The following is a 15111-nucleotide window of genomic DNA, read 5'->3' as shown; positions in this document are numbered from 1 at the left end:
CCCACCCCCCCCCCCCCAACAACACACACACACTGCAGCTGTGTGAGGGCTGAACGATGTATATCCTCATGGGTTATCAGCTCTGGGTAGGCACTTAATGCGTATCCACAAAGTGGATAGCAATCGCGGAGACACTCAAGCTGACACTCTCTTGCCCGTACCTCCCACAGATCCACAAGGCTTCAGGGCTCCAGGACCAGATCTCTGCAGCTCAGGCCTAACCGGGTGGCTTCAGGTCAAGCCAGGCGATGAGGTGGGGTTGGGTGGGGAACGGGGACTACCCCAGCCGGGAAGCCCACTGCAGCCGAGTATCTTGTCCGGGAGGGACAGGGAGAGATGTCAGCACGCAAAATGAAGCAGCCTGCGGCACTGCACCGCAGAGAACTAGAAGAGGGTTCGGGCATTTTCCCAGGATCGCAGCCGTCTTCCCAGTGGGCTCAGCTGCGTGGACTGCGCCCCCCTCCGGGCTCCCAAGCATTCTCGCCGGCGCCACTATTAAACTCGCGGAGACTGGAGCTGAGAAAAGGCGGGCAAAATCCTTTTTGATAAGTTATGAATGGGGAGAAAGTGTTTGTAGTACTCATTGTTAAAACCACGGAGCCGGGGACTTGGCTCGCTCCCGGCCAATCGGAGCCCGGAGGCTATTTTGAAATCGCTCCGGTTTCAGCCAATAGGCGTGCAGGAGGTGAAGCCCCGCACGGACTCCGACCAATGAGCGCGGCGTTATGCTAAGAAGCCGGGGGCCGGGCCCCGCCGACTGTCAGCGGGTTAAAGATGGAGCCGGCGAGCGAGAGGGCGCCACGAGGTGCGGGGTCGTCCTTATGGGGACGACAGGGGCGACCAACCGCCAGGACCTTTCTTTCGCTAACCTTCGCGTCCTGCCCTGGCCTGGTTTGGAAGGGGCGTCCCGCCGCGTGAGTAGCAGGGTCCGAGGCGGAGAGCACAGGCAGGGCGGCCCTACCCGGCGGGACTGTGCGGAGGGGAGAAGCCCCGACCCCGGGCGCCCTCCCCGGGCAGGGGACTCCAGAAGGGCGGGAAGCCTCCCTTGTTCTTTGCTTCGCTCTGGGCCGCCAGGCAGAGAATCTTTAGGACTGGAGCCCAAGTTGGGGGCTAGGGGTCAGGGATGGGGGGCCTGAGCCTGCGGGGACGCGTCGTTCGGAATGGGGCCACCCTCCTTCTCTCGGAGCCGCAGGCCGAGTGAGGGCGTAGGGTCGTCGGGCTGTACCCACCCTCGCTCCGTGCGCGAATGGGCTTCGGACTGCGGTGGAGCGCGGGTCCCTCTCCTTTGTGTGTTCGCCCCCTCCCCCGTCCGCTCCCGCTCTTGGGTTGGAGCTACCCCTCAGTCTGGGGTCTCTCCCGCACCGCAACGTGGAGCGTGCTGGGGAAGGTCGGGGACCTTCTGACGACCTCCAGGACCGCAGCCCTGCCGAAATCCTTCCCTCCTTGAGGTCCAGGACTGGGCCTCTAGCCCCACCCACCCACGGTTGAGCTTCCCGCCCTGAGCTTCTTGGGGTCCGTGGGGGTCCCCCCTGCTGGCCCCAGGTGCTCTGACGAGGTTGCACTACTGTGCTCTGAGAAGCAGTGCAATGATATTGTCAAAGCATCTGGGACCAGCCTTGGGAACCCCCCCTTCCCCACACCACCAACCCCCTCCCCAGGCCGGGCCCCTTGGGCCTGCAGGCCCTCCCCTCCCCCCCTCCCCAGCCTTGCTCCCTTCTCCATGGAAACTTGAGATCCTGGCCAGGCCTGGGCCTCTAGGGTCAGAGGGCACCCTTCCCCCCAGGCAGAAGCCCCACCCCAGTGGGCCTGCATTCCAGGTCTCAGATCCTCATGGACCACCACCAGGAGAGGCGCTGGCAGGCCTGCCTGACACTCTTTCCCTGTTGCACTACTGTGGGCCGCTGGGAAGCAGTGCAATGATGAAAGGGCATCGGTCAGGCCCAGCCCACCACCCTTAGCGCCTGAAGGGAGGGAGTTCTGCTGCCTCACTCCACTTTCTAGCAGTTAGGAGCAGGTGTGGAACTGGGCTGGACCCTCCATCAGAGGATTAGGTGAGTGCAGAGCTGGGGGATCCTCCCACAAATTCTCCTTCTGGGTTGCGGCTGAACAGGAGCAGGGGCAGGGGCCCTGGATTCAGAAAAGCTCTGGTTTGAAGAAGATCTTTCCATACGAACTCCCGGGGTAAGGTCGGGGACTCCAGGTTCCGTCAGGGCCTTGTGGAGGAATGGAAACCCACTGTGTTGCCTGGCTCAGTCCCAGCTCAACTTTGACCATGTGCAGGTGAACTACACCCAGCCCTCCTTGAGGGCTTGGGGAGGGTCAGACTCTGGAGAGAACATTCTCCTGGGTTCTTAGGAGCAGCACTATCTGGGGTGGGTGGGTGGACTTGGGCTATGAAGCCCATAGGTGATACCCATCAACCATGCCAGCTTGTTCTCTTACAGGGAGGTATGCTGCCCTGAGACTGCAGGAGGGACCAAGAGGTGCCTGGCATGCCCCTCCTAACAGCTACAATTAGGGGGGATTGCCAAGGAGCCAGGCCCCAGGCATGCCTGCAAGGCCACCTCCTCCATCAGGACCTGCCACAATGCAAAAGGCTTTTGTGTGCCCAGTGACGGTCATTCAAGCCTGTCTCTTCTGAGAGGAGGCCTAGGTTTCCAGATGGGCATTTGGGAGTACCCCTCACCCCTGGCTGAGCACATCAAGATGTCAGCTTCACCCCCACCCTGGGGGGTAGAAGACCGGGCATCTGTGGCTGGAGGTGGCCATCATTATTTCTGTGTAGATTCTGTGCCCACGGGCTGGAGACCCTCATACAGCTGTCTCTGGCCCTTGCTGGGGGATGCTTGTGAACTCAGGGCTTTGCTCAAATGTTCCCTCTTAGGGAAAGCCTTTCCTGGGCTCCACAGCATCCAATATCCCTCCAGCGGAGCCTGTTAGATGGAAATTTCTCATTGTGACTGAAGTCCTCATTAGACCGGGAGCCCTGAGGGCAGGGACAATGTCCCTTTTTATATCTCTCTTGGCAGTGCCTGGCACAGAGGAGGGGGCCAATACAACTTTAATAAATACAAATAAGTACATAAAGTGTGAAGTATTATCAGCACAACATGGTGGGGGGGGTAATTAGGGGTCTACTTAACCCCTCAGAGGATGCTTGTGCTGTATATAAAAAGCCACATACTGTATATTTCAAAGTAAAGTCTTTAACTCACACAGCGACAGAAAGTAGAATGAAGATTTGAACCATGTGTATCATATCTGTTTGCACCCCATGCTAAAATTTTTTCCTCCTTGGTTATTTTCATCTTGCTCTCTGGCCTCAAAGCCGGAGGAAGTGAGGTCCATCTCCTATGCTGGGGACAGCAGAACCTAGAGGGTTGGTGGTTTGGCAGTGGGAGGTGAAAAATCTCTTTGGACTTCTCAGATACACTCCATGGATCTCAGGTTGATGGGGGTAAAGGGGGTGTGGAAGCAACAGAGAGGAAGCAATCCAGGGTGGACCCCCTTATCAGAGTGGCTGCGGTGGATGGTGGTGACATCGCCGACCAAGTAGGAGAGGGAGAAGAGAAGCAGGTTTGGGGTTGGGAGGGAAGAAGCTGTATGCCAAAATGGGTATGTTCAGCATGAGACGCCCAAGAAACGTCCCCAGCAGAAACTTGGATGTGGTTCTGGAATTCAGGGGAGGTCTGAGCCTGAGACGCAGGTTAGAGTTGGTTAAGTCAGCTCTGAGTTGGGACCAAGAAGTGGGGTAAGATCGCCCCAGATGGTACCGCGAAGATGGGCTCTTCTGAAACGCATAAGGAGCAGCTGGAGATGCTGGTGAAGAGCAACCACGAGTGTTTGAGTATAGAGTATTGAGAGAGAAGATAGAAGCTGGGGAGTGGTGGGTTTGATGCTGAAGAGTAAATCAGGAGACAAAGAGTGAAGTCTGGGGCCAGAGGAGTTAGGGGCTGAGTGAAGCCCTTGGTGTTGTCTACAGACCCCTAGGAGGGAGGCCGAGCAGGCGGAATGGGGAGCAGTGAGAGCCTTAAAGAAGTTTGAAGAGTTCGGGTGCTAACCACGTTCTCCGCGTGGCCACTGCCCGCTCCCCCACCAAGGCCTGCAACGCGCCAGCAGGATGGGGTTTCCGCCCCGCGCGGCAGCGTTTGCCCCGTCGAAGTCTTCAGAGCGCATGCTCAGAGCGGGGGCATTGTCGCGTGCGGCCGCCTCGCGCGGATTGGTTCCCTGCTCGCGAGCTCCGGGGGGATTGGCTAGAGCGGTCGGGGCGGTGGTGGCGGTACGCGGAGGGAGGCTGCGTCGGCGCGGCGGCTGTGGGGCAGAGAGCAGGTGCGTCCCCGCGGTCCCCGCCCCTATGGCCCCCGTCGGCCGCGGCGACCCGATCCCCGGCCCACGGGACGTGCCCCTGTCCCCCGGCTCGAGGAGGGTGGGGGTCGGCGCTCCTGGAGCCTCGGTGGCCCCGCCCCGACGGCCGCTCCGCCCCCAGGCCGCCCGGGTCCGCCCGCAGCCCCTCTGGGATGGAGGTCCTGGACGAGTTCGACAGCGAGTTCCCCCAGAGTGTGACCTTCTGCCAGCTCATCTCCGAGGAGGACTTCGAGAGGCAGGCGGCCACCTACACGGAGCGCGCCCTGCGCCGCCTCTTCCGCAGCATCGACCGCAACCCCGCGCTGGCCGAGAGGGTGGTGCGCAAGGGCAAGCTGGCGGAGTACGAGGGGCGCGGGCTCCTCTCCTTCTTCTGGGTGCGAGCCGGCCGGCGGGCCTCCGAGGGGGGAGGCGGGATGGGGGGCGCTCACACCGCTCCCGCTCGCTGTCCTCTGGGGCGGAGCTCTGAGGATACATTAGGGGCGGGGCGGGGCCGGTGTTTGGGTGGGGAGGGCCCCTTCGGGCTTAGCTGGAGCGGCAGGGTAGGGTCTTCCAGAAGCCCCAGGGGGCCCCGCTTGGGGAGTGCGGCCGGCAGGCGTCTCACCTGTCTGGCTCCGTCCTGCCCTGCCTCTCCCCTTGTCGCAGGCGAAGTTCTTCTGTGCAGTTCAGGGGGAGCTGAATTGTTGCAACAGCATGGGTGCCCTGGAGATGCACCAGCGCCTGGAGCAGCTGAAGAGGAGCATGCACCGCGTGCACCTCTACTCCCAGGGTGAGGCCCAGCCTCTGCCAGGCTCCAGGAACCCAGCGGACCTGACGCGCGTTCCCTTGTCCCTGGTTCTGTGCTTGGCGGCGCCTTTTTTTTTTTTTTTTTAATTTGGTGTTTATTTTTAAAGTTTTTATTGTGAAAATGAACATACACAAAACTGGTACCGGTCACCCTTCAGCTTCAGCAACTGTCTCCATCTTGCCAAGCTTGCTTCACTCTCACTTCCCCCCCTTCTTTTTTCTGGAGCATTCTGGGGGGAATCTCAGACATCATTGTGTTCCTGGATCCTTTAGAATGCTTTTTTATATATTAAAAAAAGACATTTTGTTATCACAATGTTACCCGGATATTATTGACAACAATTTCTTAATATCAGTTGATACTTGGTTTGGGTGTTAGGTCCTTTGAAGTTCCTTTTCACTAGGATGGCCATAAACTCCATGTCCACACTGGCACACTTGTGAGAGTGGAATGGAAGGGGGCCACACTAGTGACCACGAAGGGATGGTAAGTGAGGGATGGCCACATCTGTTGCAGTCCCTTTGAGGTGGGATGCCCTCACCTCACTCCCCCATGCCATCAACTTGAAGAACTGTGTTGTCTTTTGGGGCATTCCACTCTGGGTTTACATCTGTGGTTAGGGGCCACTGGTGCTGTCTGTCCTGTCCCCCTGCCTGTATTTCTTGGACAGTTGCTCTAAAGCCTTGATTAGAGTCGGGTTCAGTTCTTTCGGTGCGTTTGTCTTCAGTGATACGGTAGCTGGTGGTGGAGCAGCTCTCTCCGTTGTGTCAGGCGGCCCTGCTCACCTGGGGGTCCCACCGCCCATGCTGCTGCGTGTGAGTGCGCCACACCACCTTTTCATCCGCTGGGCCCACAGTATGTGTAGCTCTTACACGGCCTTACACTGGCCTCCTGAGGTAGTGTCCGTGCTATTAAACTCATTTTACTGCAGAGGACATAGAGGCCCAGAGTCACATAGTAAGCAGTGGAGTCTGGACTTGAACTCAGGTTTGGGTTGCTCTGGGGCCCGGGCTCTTAGCCTCCAGGTCAGTGCTCCCTGGTGGTGGTGATCATCGTTCTAGAAGAACCCTTTTAATAGGCTGTATGAGGCACTTGTTCATACCCACTTTGCTAGCGTCCAGTAGAAATAGACGCATTGAATATAGGAAGAAAACCTGAGGTGGAAAGAGGAGAGGGGGCAGGCCCCAGAGTCCTGCTACTCAAAGATTCTCTCCCTGAGCCCACTTCTGTAAGACCTCCTACAGAAGGGTTTCCTAACAGAGAAAGCAGCCTTTGCACACCCCCAGGATGGTAAACTCACCATCCAGGGCCTGGATACCCCATGAAGGTGCTGGCTGACTCAGGAGCTTTCCACAATGCTTGGGGTAGGTGGCAGCCTGACCTGCCTGGGATAAGCCCAGCCCTCCTTGGTGGTGATACTCTGCTACTTCCCCTGAAATTCTGGCCTTGAAGTCAGTCGGGGTGTGGATCCTGTCTGGGAGCTTCCAGTTCTACTTGTAAGAGAGAGACAAAACTACCCTTTCTGCATGGGGGTAGTTGTGGGGTGGGTGAGATGGTGCGTGTTGGTGCCCCTCAGCGGTGGCTCTAGGCATTCTAACGTTGTGCCCTTTGGGGGAGGAACCTTGTGAAGAACCCACACCGTTGTTTGGCCTCCACTCTACCCTGTTCTGGCCATGGGGTAGGCACTCATTGGTCCCTTTTGTTACAGATGCCAAGAAGAAGAGAAGAAAGCCGAAACTGAAGAAACCAGAACCCATCCTCTTGCGAGACCGATCAACCTCCCCATGCCTGCCACCAACGTTGCTGCCACCTCCACCACTGCCATCACCTGCCACCACCATGGCCTCCGTGGTGGCCCCATCACCCCCTGTCTACACTATGCCTAGGGTCTTTGGCCCCTTCCCTCCGCTGCCCAGCAAGTCGGTCAGTGAGCTCATCCCCCGTTCCACGTGGTCCTGGGAGGGGCAGGCTCTGCCCCTCTGCTCAGAACCACCCCAGCGGCTCTCCCGGGCCCACGGCAGTAACTGTCAGAACTTTGTTTTAAGTGGCAGAACACTATCTGGAGACAAAATCTTGGGTGGAATGTTGGTGGATTAAGCAGATAAAATGGGGTCTGCTCTGGTCGAAGGATTGGAGGCATGGAGTTTCACCTGGTTGGCCTCAGCTGAGCAAGGCAGCAGCCAAAACACGGGGCAGAATGCTCGGGTGCCCAAAGGACAGGTGGAGAACCGTGGCCACCCCCCAACATCTCCAGCCCCATGCCTGCTCCGCGTCATGGCTGGTGTTCTCCTTGCCACTCTCTAAGTGCCTCTGCAGTGCCTTCCTAACCGCCTGCTTCCCCTGTCCCCTGCTTATCCCGCACACTTGCCAGGCAGCCCCCCATCCTCCCTCAGTTCCCAGCCCCCATCCTGTCCCCGTCCCCCTAACACCAAGCTTGAGGTGGGTGCTAAGGATGTCCTTGATGTATTTGTTGAATGAGTGATGGTCACATAGTTTCTCTAGTTCTTGTATAAGGTATTTTTCTTCCCAGTGAGGCCCCCAAGCTTGTCCTAAGATTTCCTTTGTTTCCTGCAGATGGAGAAGTTGGAGGTTGCAAGGTCAGAAGTGAAATTGAACTGGGCTGGCCTGTCATCGAACCCAAAGAGGTGGAAGGAATTGATTCTAGGCTCGGAGCAAATGAAAAGAGAGCATTTTAGGGAGCACGATGTGTGCCACGCTTGGTTCCCGTTTCCCCCACCTTGTTGTTAGTCCTCCCCACAACACTGAGAGGTTGTTATTGCCATTGTGTACGGGGACGGAGTCAAGGCTCAGAGGTCTGCTCTGTGAACGGGAGTCCCTGTGGGAGGGCCTGCCGGGGAGGAGCTCAGAGCTGATGTTCCCCTCTCCGCCCTGTCTTGCAGACACATGGTTGATCTGACCCCCTTGGTCCTCAACCCTGGAGGCTTCCATTTCTCGTACCTGGCCGGAAACAGCGCGCACAAGCTCCATTGCCCTGGCTTCCCTTGGTAAGCATGCCTCTGAGCCTCTCGGGCAGGACATCGTCCTGGCTTACCTGGCTTGATGGCATCATGGCAGTGTGCACGAGGGCCAGAAAAATGTTCTGTATGATGGTCCTTTGCATTTTGTGAAAGGACCCTAATGTAATCGGGTGCTGGAAAAGTCACTCCCCCTGCCTAGTGTTTGTAAATGCTGAGAATTGGAAATAAGCAGCTCAGAGACCCACGAGAAAGGGAACAATCCCATCAACTGTGGGTGGCCCCTAAGGCTTATACACATGTATTTTGCAAAGCAGGGATTTACTGAACGTGTGGTTGGTTGGTTGGTTTTAATCACCCGTTTTTGCCCCTTAGGGTGGTAGTATTTCCCATGTCATCCGTGGAGTGTTATTTCAAAGTATGTATTTAGACTGGCTGCTTCATTGCATCAGATGACTTTTTTTTTTTTAATAGCTGTTTTTTAGAGTCTTAGATTCACAGCAAACTGAGAAAGAGCTGAGAGTTCCCACATGCCCCCTGCCCCTACGCAGGCACAGACTCCCCCGCTATCAACATCCCCCACCTTATAATTGATGAAGCTACGTTGACACGTCATTATCACCCAGAGTCCATATGTTTGCACTCACGCCTGGCATTGTCGATGTATGATGACAGATGTCCGCTATTACAGCGTCCTACAGCATAGTTTCATTGCCCTCAAAATCCTCCGCGCTGCAGCTCTTCATCCCTCCCCCTCCCCTAACCCCTCACTACCCCTGCTCTTTTTACTGTCTCCGTAATTTTCCCTTTTCCAGGATATCGTATCTTGCAATCCTGCGGTAGGTAGCCATTCCAGATTGGCTTCTTTCACTTACGGTTCCTCCGTAATGTCTCTTCATGGCTGGCTAGTCCCTTTTTAGCGCTGAGTCACTGGGTGTGCTGTAGTTTATCCATCCGCCTACTGAAGGACATCTTGGTGGCTTCTAAGTTTTGGTGATTATGAATAAAGCTGCTGTAGACATCTACACGCAGGTTTGTGTGGACGTGAGTTTTCAGCTCTCTTACCGAGGAGCATGGTTGCTGGATCATAGGGTGGTGATGTGTTTAGTGTTAAAGAAACTACCAGCCTGGTTGTACCATCACGTAGTCCCACTAGCAACGAGCGTGCATGCAAGGGACTTCTTATGTTAGAAGCCTGCACAGTGCTGTAAAGATGATTCTGAATGTAGTTGATGGAAAGCTTATTCACGAAGACACCCACAGTGTAAGCAAACCTGGAAGAGTGTTTCTGGCTTCCTTAGTAATGAAAGACGCACACGTTAAGGTTGTTGGGATGTAGGTTCGTACCTATCCCAAAGCCCCGAGGAACGAGAATCCTGTGCTACCAAGGCTTTCGGAGGAGATTCATTTTTGCTGTGAAAACACTAGACATTGGCTTTGTCCCTTTAAAAATTCTTTTATTGAGATAATTTGCATAGCATCGTATGAATTCGCCCATTTAAAGTGCCCACTGTAGTGGCCTCTTATGTATTCACATTTGTGCAACGTTTCCATCATGTCAAAAAGAAGAGAGTGAAAAGATAACCCATAGAATGGGAGGAAATATTTGTAAATCAACAACAAAAAACCCGTTCCAGGAAAGGGGCAAAGGGCTTGAATAGACATTTCTCCAAAGACTTACAAATGGCCAGTAAACACAGGAAAAGATGCCCCATGTCGTGAGATGTCAGGGAAATGCAGATGGCCACCACGGTGAAATGCCACGTCGCGCCCGCTAGCACGGCTGTCATCGTGAAGGCAGACAATGACAAGTGTTGACGAGCCTGTGGGGAAACTGGAACTCTAGCGTGTGGCTGGTGGGAATGTAAAATGGTGCAGCCACCGTAGCAAAAAAGCACGGTGGTTCCCCAAAATGTTAAACACAGGATTACCATATGACCCGGTGATCCCACTCCCAGGCATGTGCCTGAAGGAATTGAAGTAGAGACCCCAACAGGTGCTTGCTCATGAATATTCATAGCACCAGTATCACAGTGGCCAAAAGGAGAAGACAACCCCAGTGTATCCAAGATGAGCAAAATGCGACCTAGCCACATCCTAGAATGTTGAAACAAGTGGAAGAAGCCAGCATGAAAGGACAGATTATTGTGTGGTTCCTGTTACATGGGAGATCTAGAATAGGCAGAGTCCCTAAAACAAAGTAGATGAGAGGTTACCAGGAACTGGGAGAAGGAAGTGAGCTGTTGCTCAATTGGTACAGTTTCTGTTCGGGGTGTTGAAAAAGTTCTGGAAATAGAGAGTGGTGGTGGCCACAGGACATTGTAAATGTACCTCATGCCACTGAATTGTACACAGGAATGGTTACAATGGTTAATTTTATGTATATTTTACTACGATTAAAAAAAAAAAGAGACCCTAGCACCAATTAGCTGTCACCCCCAGTTCCTCCATCCCCCAGCCCTAGGCAGCCATTAACCTCCTTTCTCTGTGGATTTGCCTGTTCTGGACATTTCACATAAATGAAACCGTACGATAACATGGTCTTTCGTGACTGGCTTCTTTCATTTAGCAGAACGTTTGCAAGGTTCGTCCATGTCATAGCACGTGTTACTACTTAATTTCCTGATTGTTTGTTTTAATTGGCAGAATAATTCATATTTGTTTTTTTTTTAAGATTTTATTTATTTGACAGACAGCCAGCGAGAGAGGGAACACAAGCAGGGGGAGTGGGAGAGGAAGAAGCAGGCTCCCAGCAGAGAAGCCTGATGCGGGGCTCCATCCCAGAACGCCGGGATCACGCCCTGAGCTGAAGGCAGACACTTAACGACTGCGCCACGCAGGCGCCCCTATTTATTTATTTTTAAAGATTTTATTTATTTTGGAGCGAGAGCAAGTGCGTGCATGTGAGCTTTGGTTGGGGGGAGAGAGAGGGAGAGGGAGAATCTCAAGCAGACTCTGTATTGAGCAAGGAGCCCGCCCCAGGGCTCGATCTCACAACACTGAGATCACGACCTGAGCCGAAACCAAGAGTCGGATGCTTAACTGACTGACCCACCCAGGCGCCCCTCGAATAATTTATTTTATTTTTTATTTTAAAAAAATTGATCTAAATTTGAGTTAGCATACGAATTTCCTGTTTTTTAAACTTCTTTTTTAAGACTTAAATTTTTTTAGAGCAGTTTCAGGTTCACAGCAAAATTGATAGGAAAGTACAGGGTCCCCATACAGCCCCTGCCCCCCCACGGGCACAGGCTCCCTCATCGTCAGCACGCCCTCCAGAGCGGTGCGTGTGTTCACAGCCCCTGAGCCTGCCCTGGCACATCGCAGTCACAGGGAAGTCCACGGGCTACGTCAGGGCTCCCTTTCGGAGCGTACATTCTATGGGTTGACTTTCTTCTTACGGTGGAATGGTATTGCATTGTTATGGATACACCGCACTTGCTCCATCTATTCATGAGTTGATGGACATTTGGGTCGTTTCCCTTTTTTGCTCTTGTGAATACTGTTAGGAACATTTGTGGCCAAGGGTCTGTGAAGACATAGTTTTCAGTTTTCTGGGGTATACCCTTAAGTGTGGAATTGCTGGGCTATGTGGTAAGTCTGTATCTTGAAGAACTGCCAAAGACGCAAGTCCCTTATCAGACATAGGATCTGCAAAACTTTCCTCCCACTATGTGGATTGTCTTCTCACTTTCTCAGTGGTGTCTTTTGAAGCACGAAGTATAAGGTTAGTCCTTTTGAAAGGCAGTTTACCAAAACATCAGGAGCCATAGATGTCTTGGAATGCTTTGCTCTGGTCTTGTCTTTTCTTTTTTCTTCTTTCTTTTCCTTCCTTCCTTCCTCCTTTCCTTTCCTTTCCTTCCTTCTTTCTTTTTCTTTTCTTTCTTTCTTCCTTCCTTTCTTTCTTTCTTTCTTTCTTTCTTTCTTTCTTTCTTTCTTTCGATTTTATTTATTTGAGAGAGAGAGCACAAGCAGGGGGAGTGGCAGAGGGAAAAGGAGAAGCAGACTCCCCGCTGAGCAGCAAGCCCAACGTGGGGCTCGATCCCAAGACCCCGGGATCATGACCTGAGCCGAAGGCAGACACTTAACCAACTGAGCCACCCAGGCGCCCTTGCTCTGGTCTTTTCAGTCCTGGAAACTGGCCCCAAGGAGATGATTAAGGTAAAGAAAAAAGCAATGGTGTATAGAAATGTTTAGGGCAGTGTCATGTAAAAGGAGAAAAACTGGAAACAGCATAAGCGTGCATTCGCCTACTGATGGCATATTATGCAGACATAAAATTATAAACATGATTCTATACATTTGTAGATCCATGTAGATTCATGATCTGTAGATTTGTGAGTTTATGTCTAAGTGGAAGCAGTAGGCTAGCCAATCAGAAGGAGGTGGGATGAAGGGAGAGGAAGCTGACTGACTGCTGGGTGACAGAGAAGGGGTTGTCAGCAAACACATGTGCAGTGTTGTCAGGAAGCAAAATGTAAAAATCAGGTGTTGGCATCACCAGATCCTCACAGAATTGTGGGGCCCCGCACCGGGGCTGGACCACCATCAGAGTGTTGCTGTCGGGATACCTTCTAGCTTTTTCTAGGCATAGTTTTATGAAGGTGTGATTCAATTAGACAGTGTCATTTTCTTATGTTGCCTTTGTCACTTATCATTAAGGCCGTGGGGGCTGGTCCACTTCTTGACGGTCTTTCGAAGAGGAGCTTCGTTGGCTGCATAATCAAGACCCTGTGTGGGTAGTGCCGTCACTTCACTCCACCGGCTGCCGCCACGAGCACATGCGCTGCTTCTACTTGTCTTTTCCACCAGGGTAGTTAGTGCTGGGGTTGAGGTCTTGAGTGCTAAGCTGTTCCTGAATTTCAGATGAATTTCCTAAGTGGAATTATAAGGGAAATGGTATGAACAGTTTTCAAAAAGACTCTTTTTTCAGATTCTGAAACAATATGTATTTGCTGTAGACAATTTGAAAGCCACACACCAAGGAGAAGAAAAGCCGTACCAAATCCCTCTTGGTCCCACTGCCAGAAATAACCAGCACTAGCATGTATTTGTCTCTGCCCTGTGGGGATACATGTTGATACACATATGGTCTGTTACCTAATAGGGAGTGTCCTGTTAGGCAGTTTTGTAGCCAGCTCTGGAATGTGTTTCTTCTCATGTCCTTAGAAATATACTTAAATTCACCAATAATAAGAGATGCAAAGTGCTCCGTTGTATGGATGGGATATTTCCTCAGTCATTCTTGCTCGTTGAAACATTGCACTGATGGGGACAATTTTAGGCTCTTGTTATGTGTTGCTTTCTGAGTGAGCTGTGTTCTCATGATGCTATCGTCAAAAATGGGTTATTTTTAATTGGCTTTAAACAGTTTACAAAAGCAGGATATGTTCTTTTTTTTTTTTTTTAAAGATTTTATTTATTTGACAGGCACAGTGAAAGAGGGAACACAAGCAGGGGTAGAGGGAGAGGGAGAACCAGGCTTCCTGCTGAGCAGGGAGCCCGATGTGGGGCTCGATCCCAGGACCCTGGGATCATGACCTGAGCTGAAGGCATACGCTAAACAACTGAGCCACCCAGACAGCCCAAAAGTAGGACATGTTCTATGGGAAAAAGTTCACAATAGAGAAATGAACACATAAATATAAGAGGCCCCTGCTGCTAAGAGTCCCACTGCTAAGAGTTTTGTGTGTACCCTTCTAACACACACACACACACACACACACACACACACACAAATACACTGGTTAATTTTGTAACCAGAGCAGGACCATATTGCATGTACTTCCCAGCAACTTGCTTTTTTTCACTACTGTACCATTGGGGCATCTTTTTTTGCTGGGATATACAGACTACCTCAGTCCTCCAACAGCTGCAGAGCAGTCTGCCACATGGCATCCATGGTTCCTTTAGCCATTCCCTGAGGAATGTTTAGGTTGTTTCCAGGTTTTCACAATCACAAACATTGCTGTGATGAACAGCCTGGAACAACCATCTGTGGGAGAGAGTTCTGGAAGTAGAAATGTCTTGAGAGCCATCCCACAGCCTGAAGTTTTGTCATGTGTACTTCTGATGGCTCTTTGTGCCAGTATCTCACCTCATGGACATGTCTTGGCTGTCTCCTGCACAGGACCTCGGCTTGTAGTGGCTCCCCCAATACCGAGGAGACGCCACTCCCTCCTGTGAAGGCCTCCATCTTCACCCCGCCTGTCTTGCTCAAGTTCCAGCCTGTGCCAAGACCCAAAGATGACTCTGAGAACGACCCTAGCAGCACAGAGTCTGTGCCCCACAAGAGGGGCACATAACCTCTTCCCTACAGACCATGGCTAGAGGAATGAATAAAGTTCCCATGGAGGTGCCTTACTTGTGATGGGCTCCCTAGAGGCTGTACAATCCAATCCCGTGGGCATCCTCCAGTCAGAAGAGGTGGTCAGGGTAGTGCAAGCCTGAGGCCCCCTTGGCCTGAGCCTGCATACAGTAATTGGTCAGGTCAGTGCTACTGTGAAGTCCCCTTGCTTGCACTCTAACATGGGAATTCAGCCACGGTATTTTTAAAAAAGATTTTATTTATTTGAGAGACAGAGATAGCAAGAGAAAGCATGAGTGGGGAGGAATGGAAGAAGCAGGCTCCCCACAGAGCAGGGATCCCTATGTGGGGCTTGATCCCAGGACCCTGAGATCATGACCTGAACTGAAGGCAGACGCTTTCCTGACAGCCACCCAGGCACCCCAGCCACAGCGCTTTGAAAGAGAAATGAGTGATGAGACAGTGCTGCCCTTCCCTACAGTGACTCTGTGGCCCCTTTGGGCCTCGCTTGACCCCACTGAGTTGCAAATCTACCATTTTTTCCTACACTTGGCCCCTAAACTCAAGCCTTATCTGGGTGTGGGTTTAGAAACAATGATCTGTTTCCTCCCTGGAGGGAAACAAGCTGGTATGTTAGTTTCCAACTTGGCACCTCCCTAAGAAATTTCAGAAACACTACT

General features: G+C 52.6%; 1 protein-coding gene and 1 long non-coding RNA gene across 2 annotated transcripts; both read left to right on the top strand.

The window, feature by feature from the left end:
- Positions 1-4220: 4220 nt before the first annotated feature.
- LOC103669221 lies at positions 4221-14480 on the top strand. Its single transcript, XM_040619538.1, has 7 exons — positions 4221-4329; positions 4487-4739; positions 5008-5131; positions 6858-7072; positions 7724-7794; positions 8050-8154; positions 14255-14480. Exons 2-7 carry the CDS (start codon positions 4518-4520, stop codon positions 14427-14429), a joined length of 912 nt encoding a protein of 303 aa, XP_040475472.1. The 5' UTR covers positions 4221-4329; positions 4487-4517; the 3' UTR covers positions 14430-14480.
- LOC121099905 lies at positions 12125-13397 on the top strand. The gene is made up of 2 exons (XR_005831629.1): positions 12125-12285; positions 12787-13397. It is a non-coding gene; the product is annotated as an uncharacterized LOC121099905 (long non-coding RNA).
- Positions 14481-15111: the final 631 nt, after the last annotated feature.

The sequence above is a fragment of the Ursus maritimus genome, unplaced genomic scaffold (genome assembly GCF_017311325.1).
Source record: "Ursus maritimus isolate PB19 unplaced genomic scaffold, ASM1731132v1 scaffold_33, whole genome shotgun sequence".
Taxonomy (NCBI): domain Eukaryota; kingdom Metazoa; phylum Chordata; class Mammalia; order Carnivora; family Ursidae; genus Ursus; species Ursus maritimus.
The sequence above is the reverse complement of the archived record's forward strand: the minus strand, read 5'-3'. Positions and strand labels throughout refer to the sequence as shown.

Excerpts from the sequence above, each read along its gene's own strand:
- LOC103669221 (XM_040619538.1), top strand. The coding sequence starts at position 4,518 with ATGGAGGTCCTGGACGAGTTCGACAGCGAGTTCCCCCAGAGTGTGACC. Across the intron at positions 7,795-8,049 it reads CTGTCATCGAACCCAAAGAG|ACACATGGTTGATCTGACCC; the intron begins GTGGAAGGAATT and ends CCTGTCTTGCAG. Across the intron at positions 8,155-14,254 it reads CATTGCCCTGGCTTCCCTTG|GACCTCGGCTTGTAGTGGCT; the intron begins GTAAGCATGCCT and ends TCTCCTGCACAG.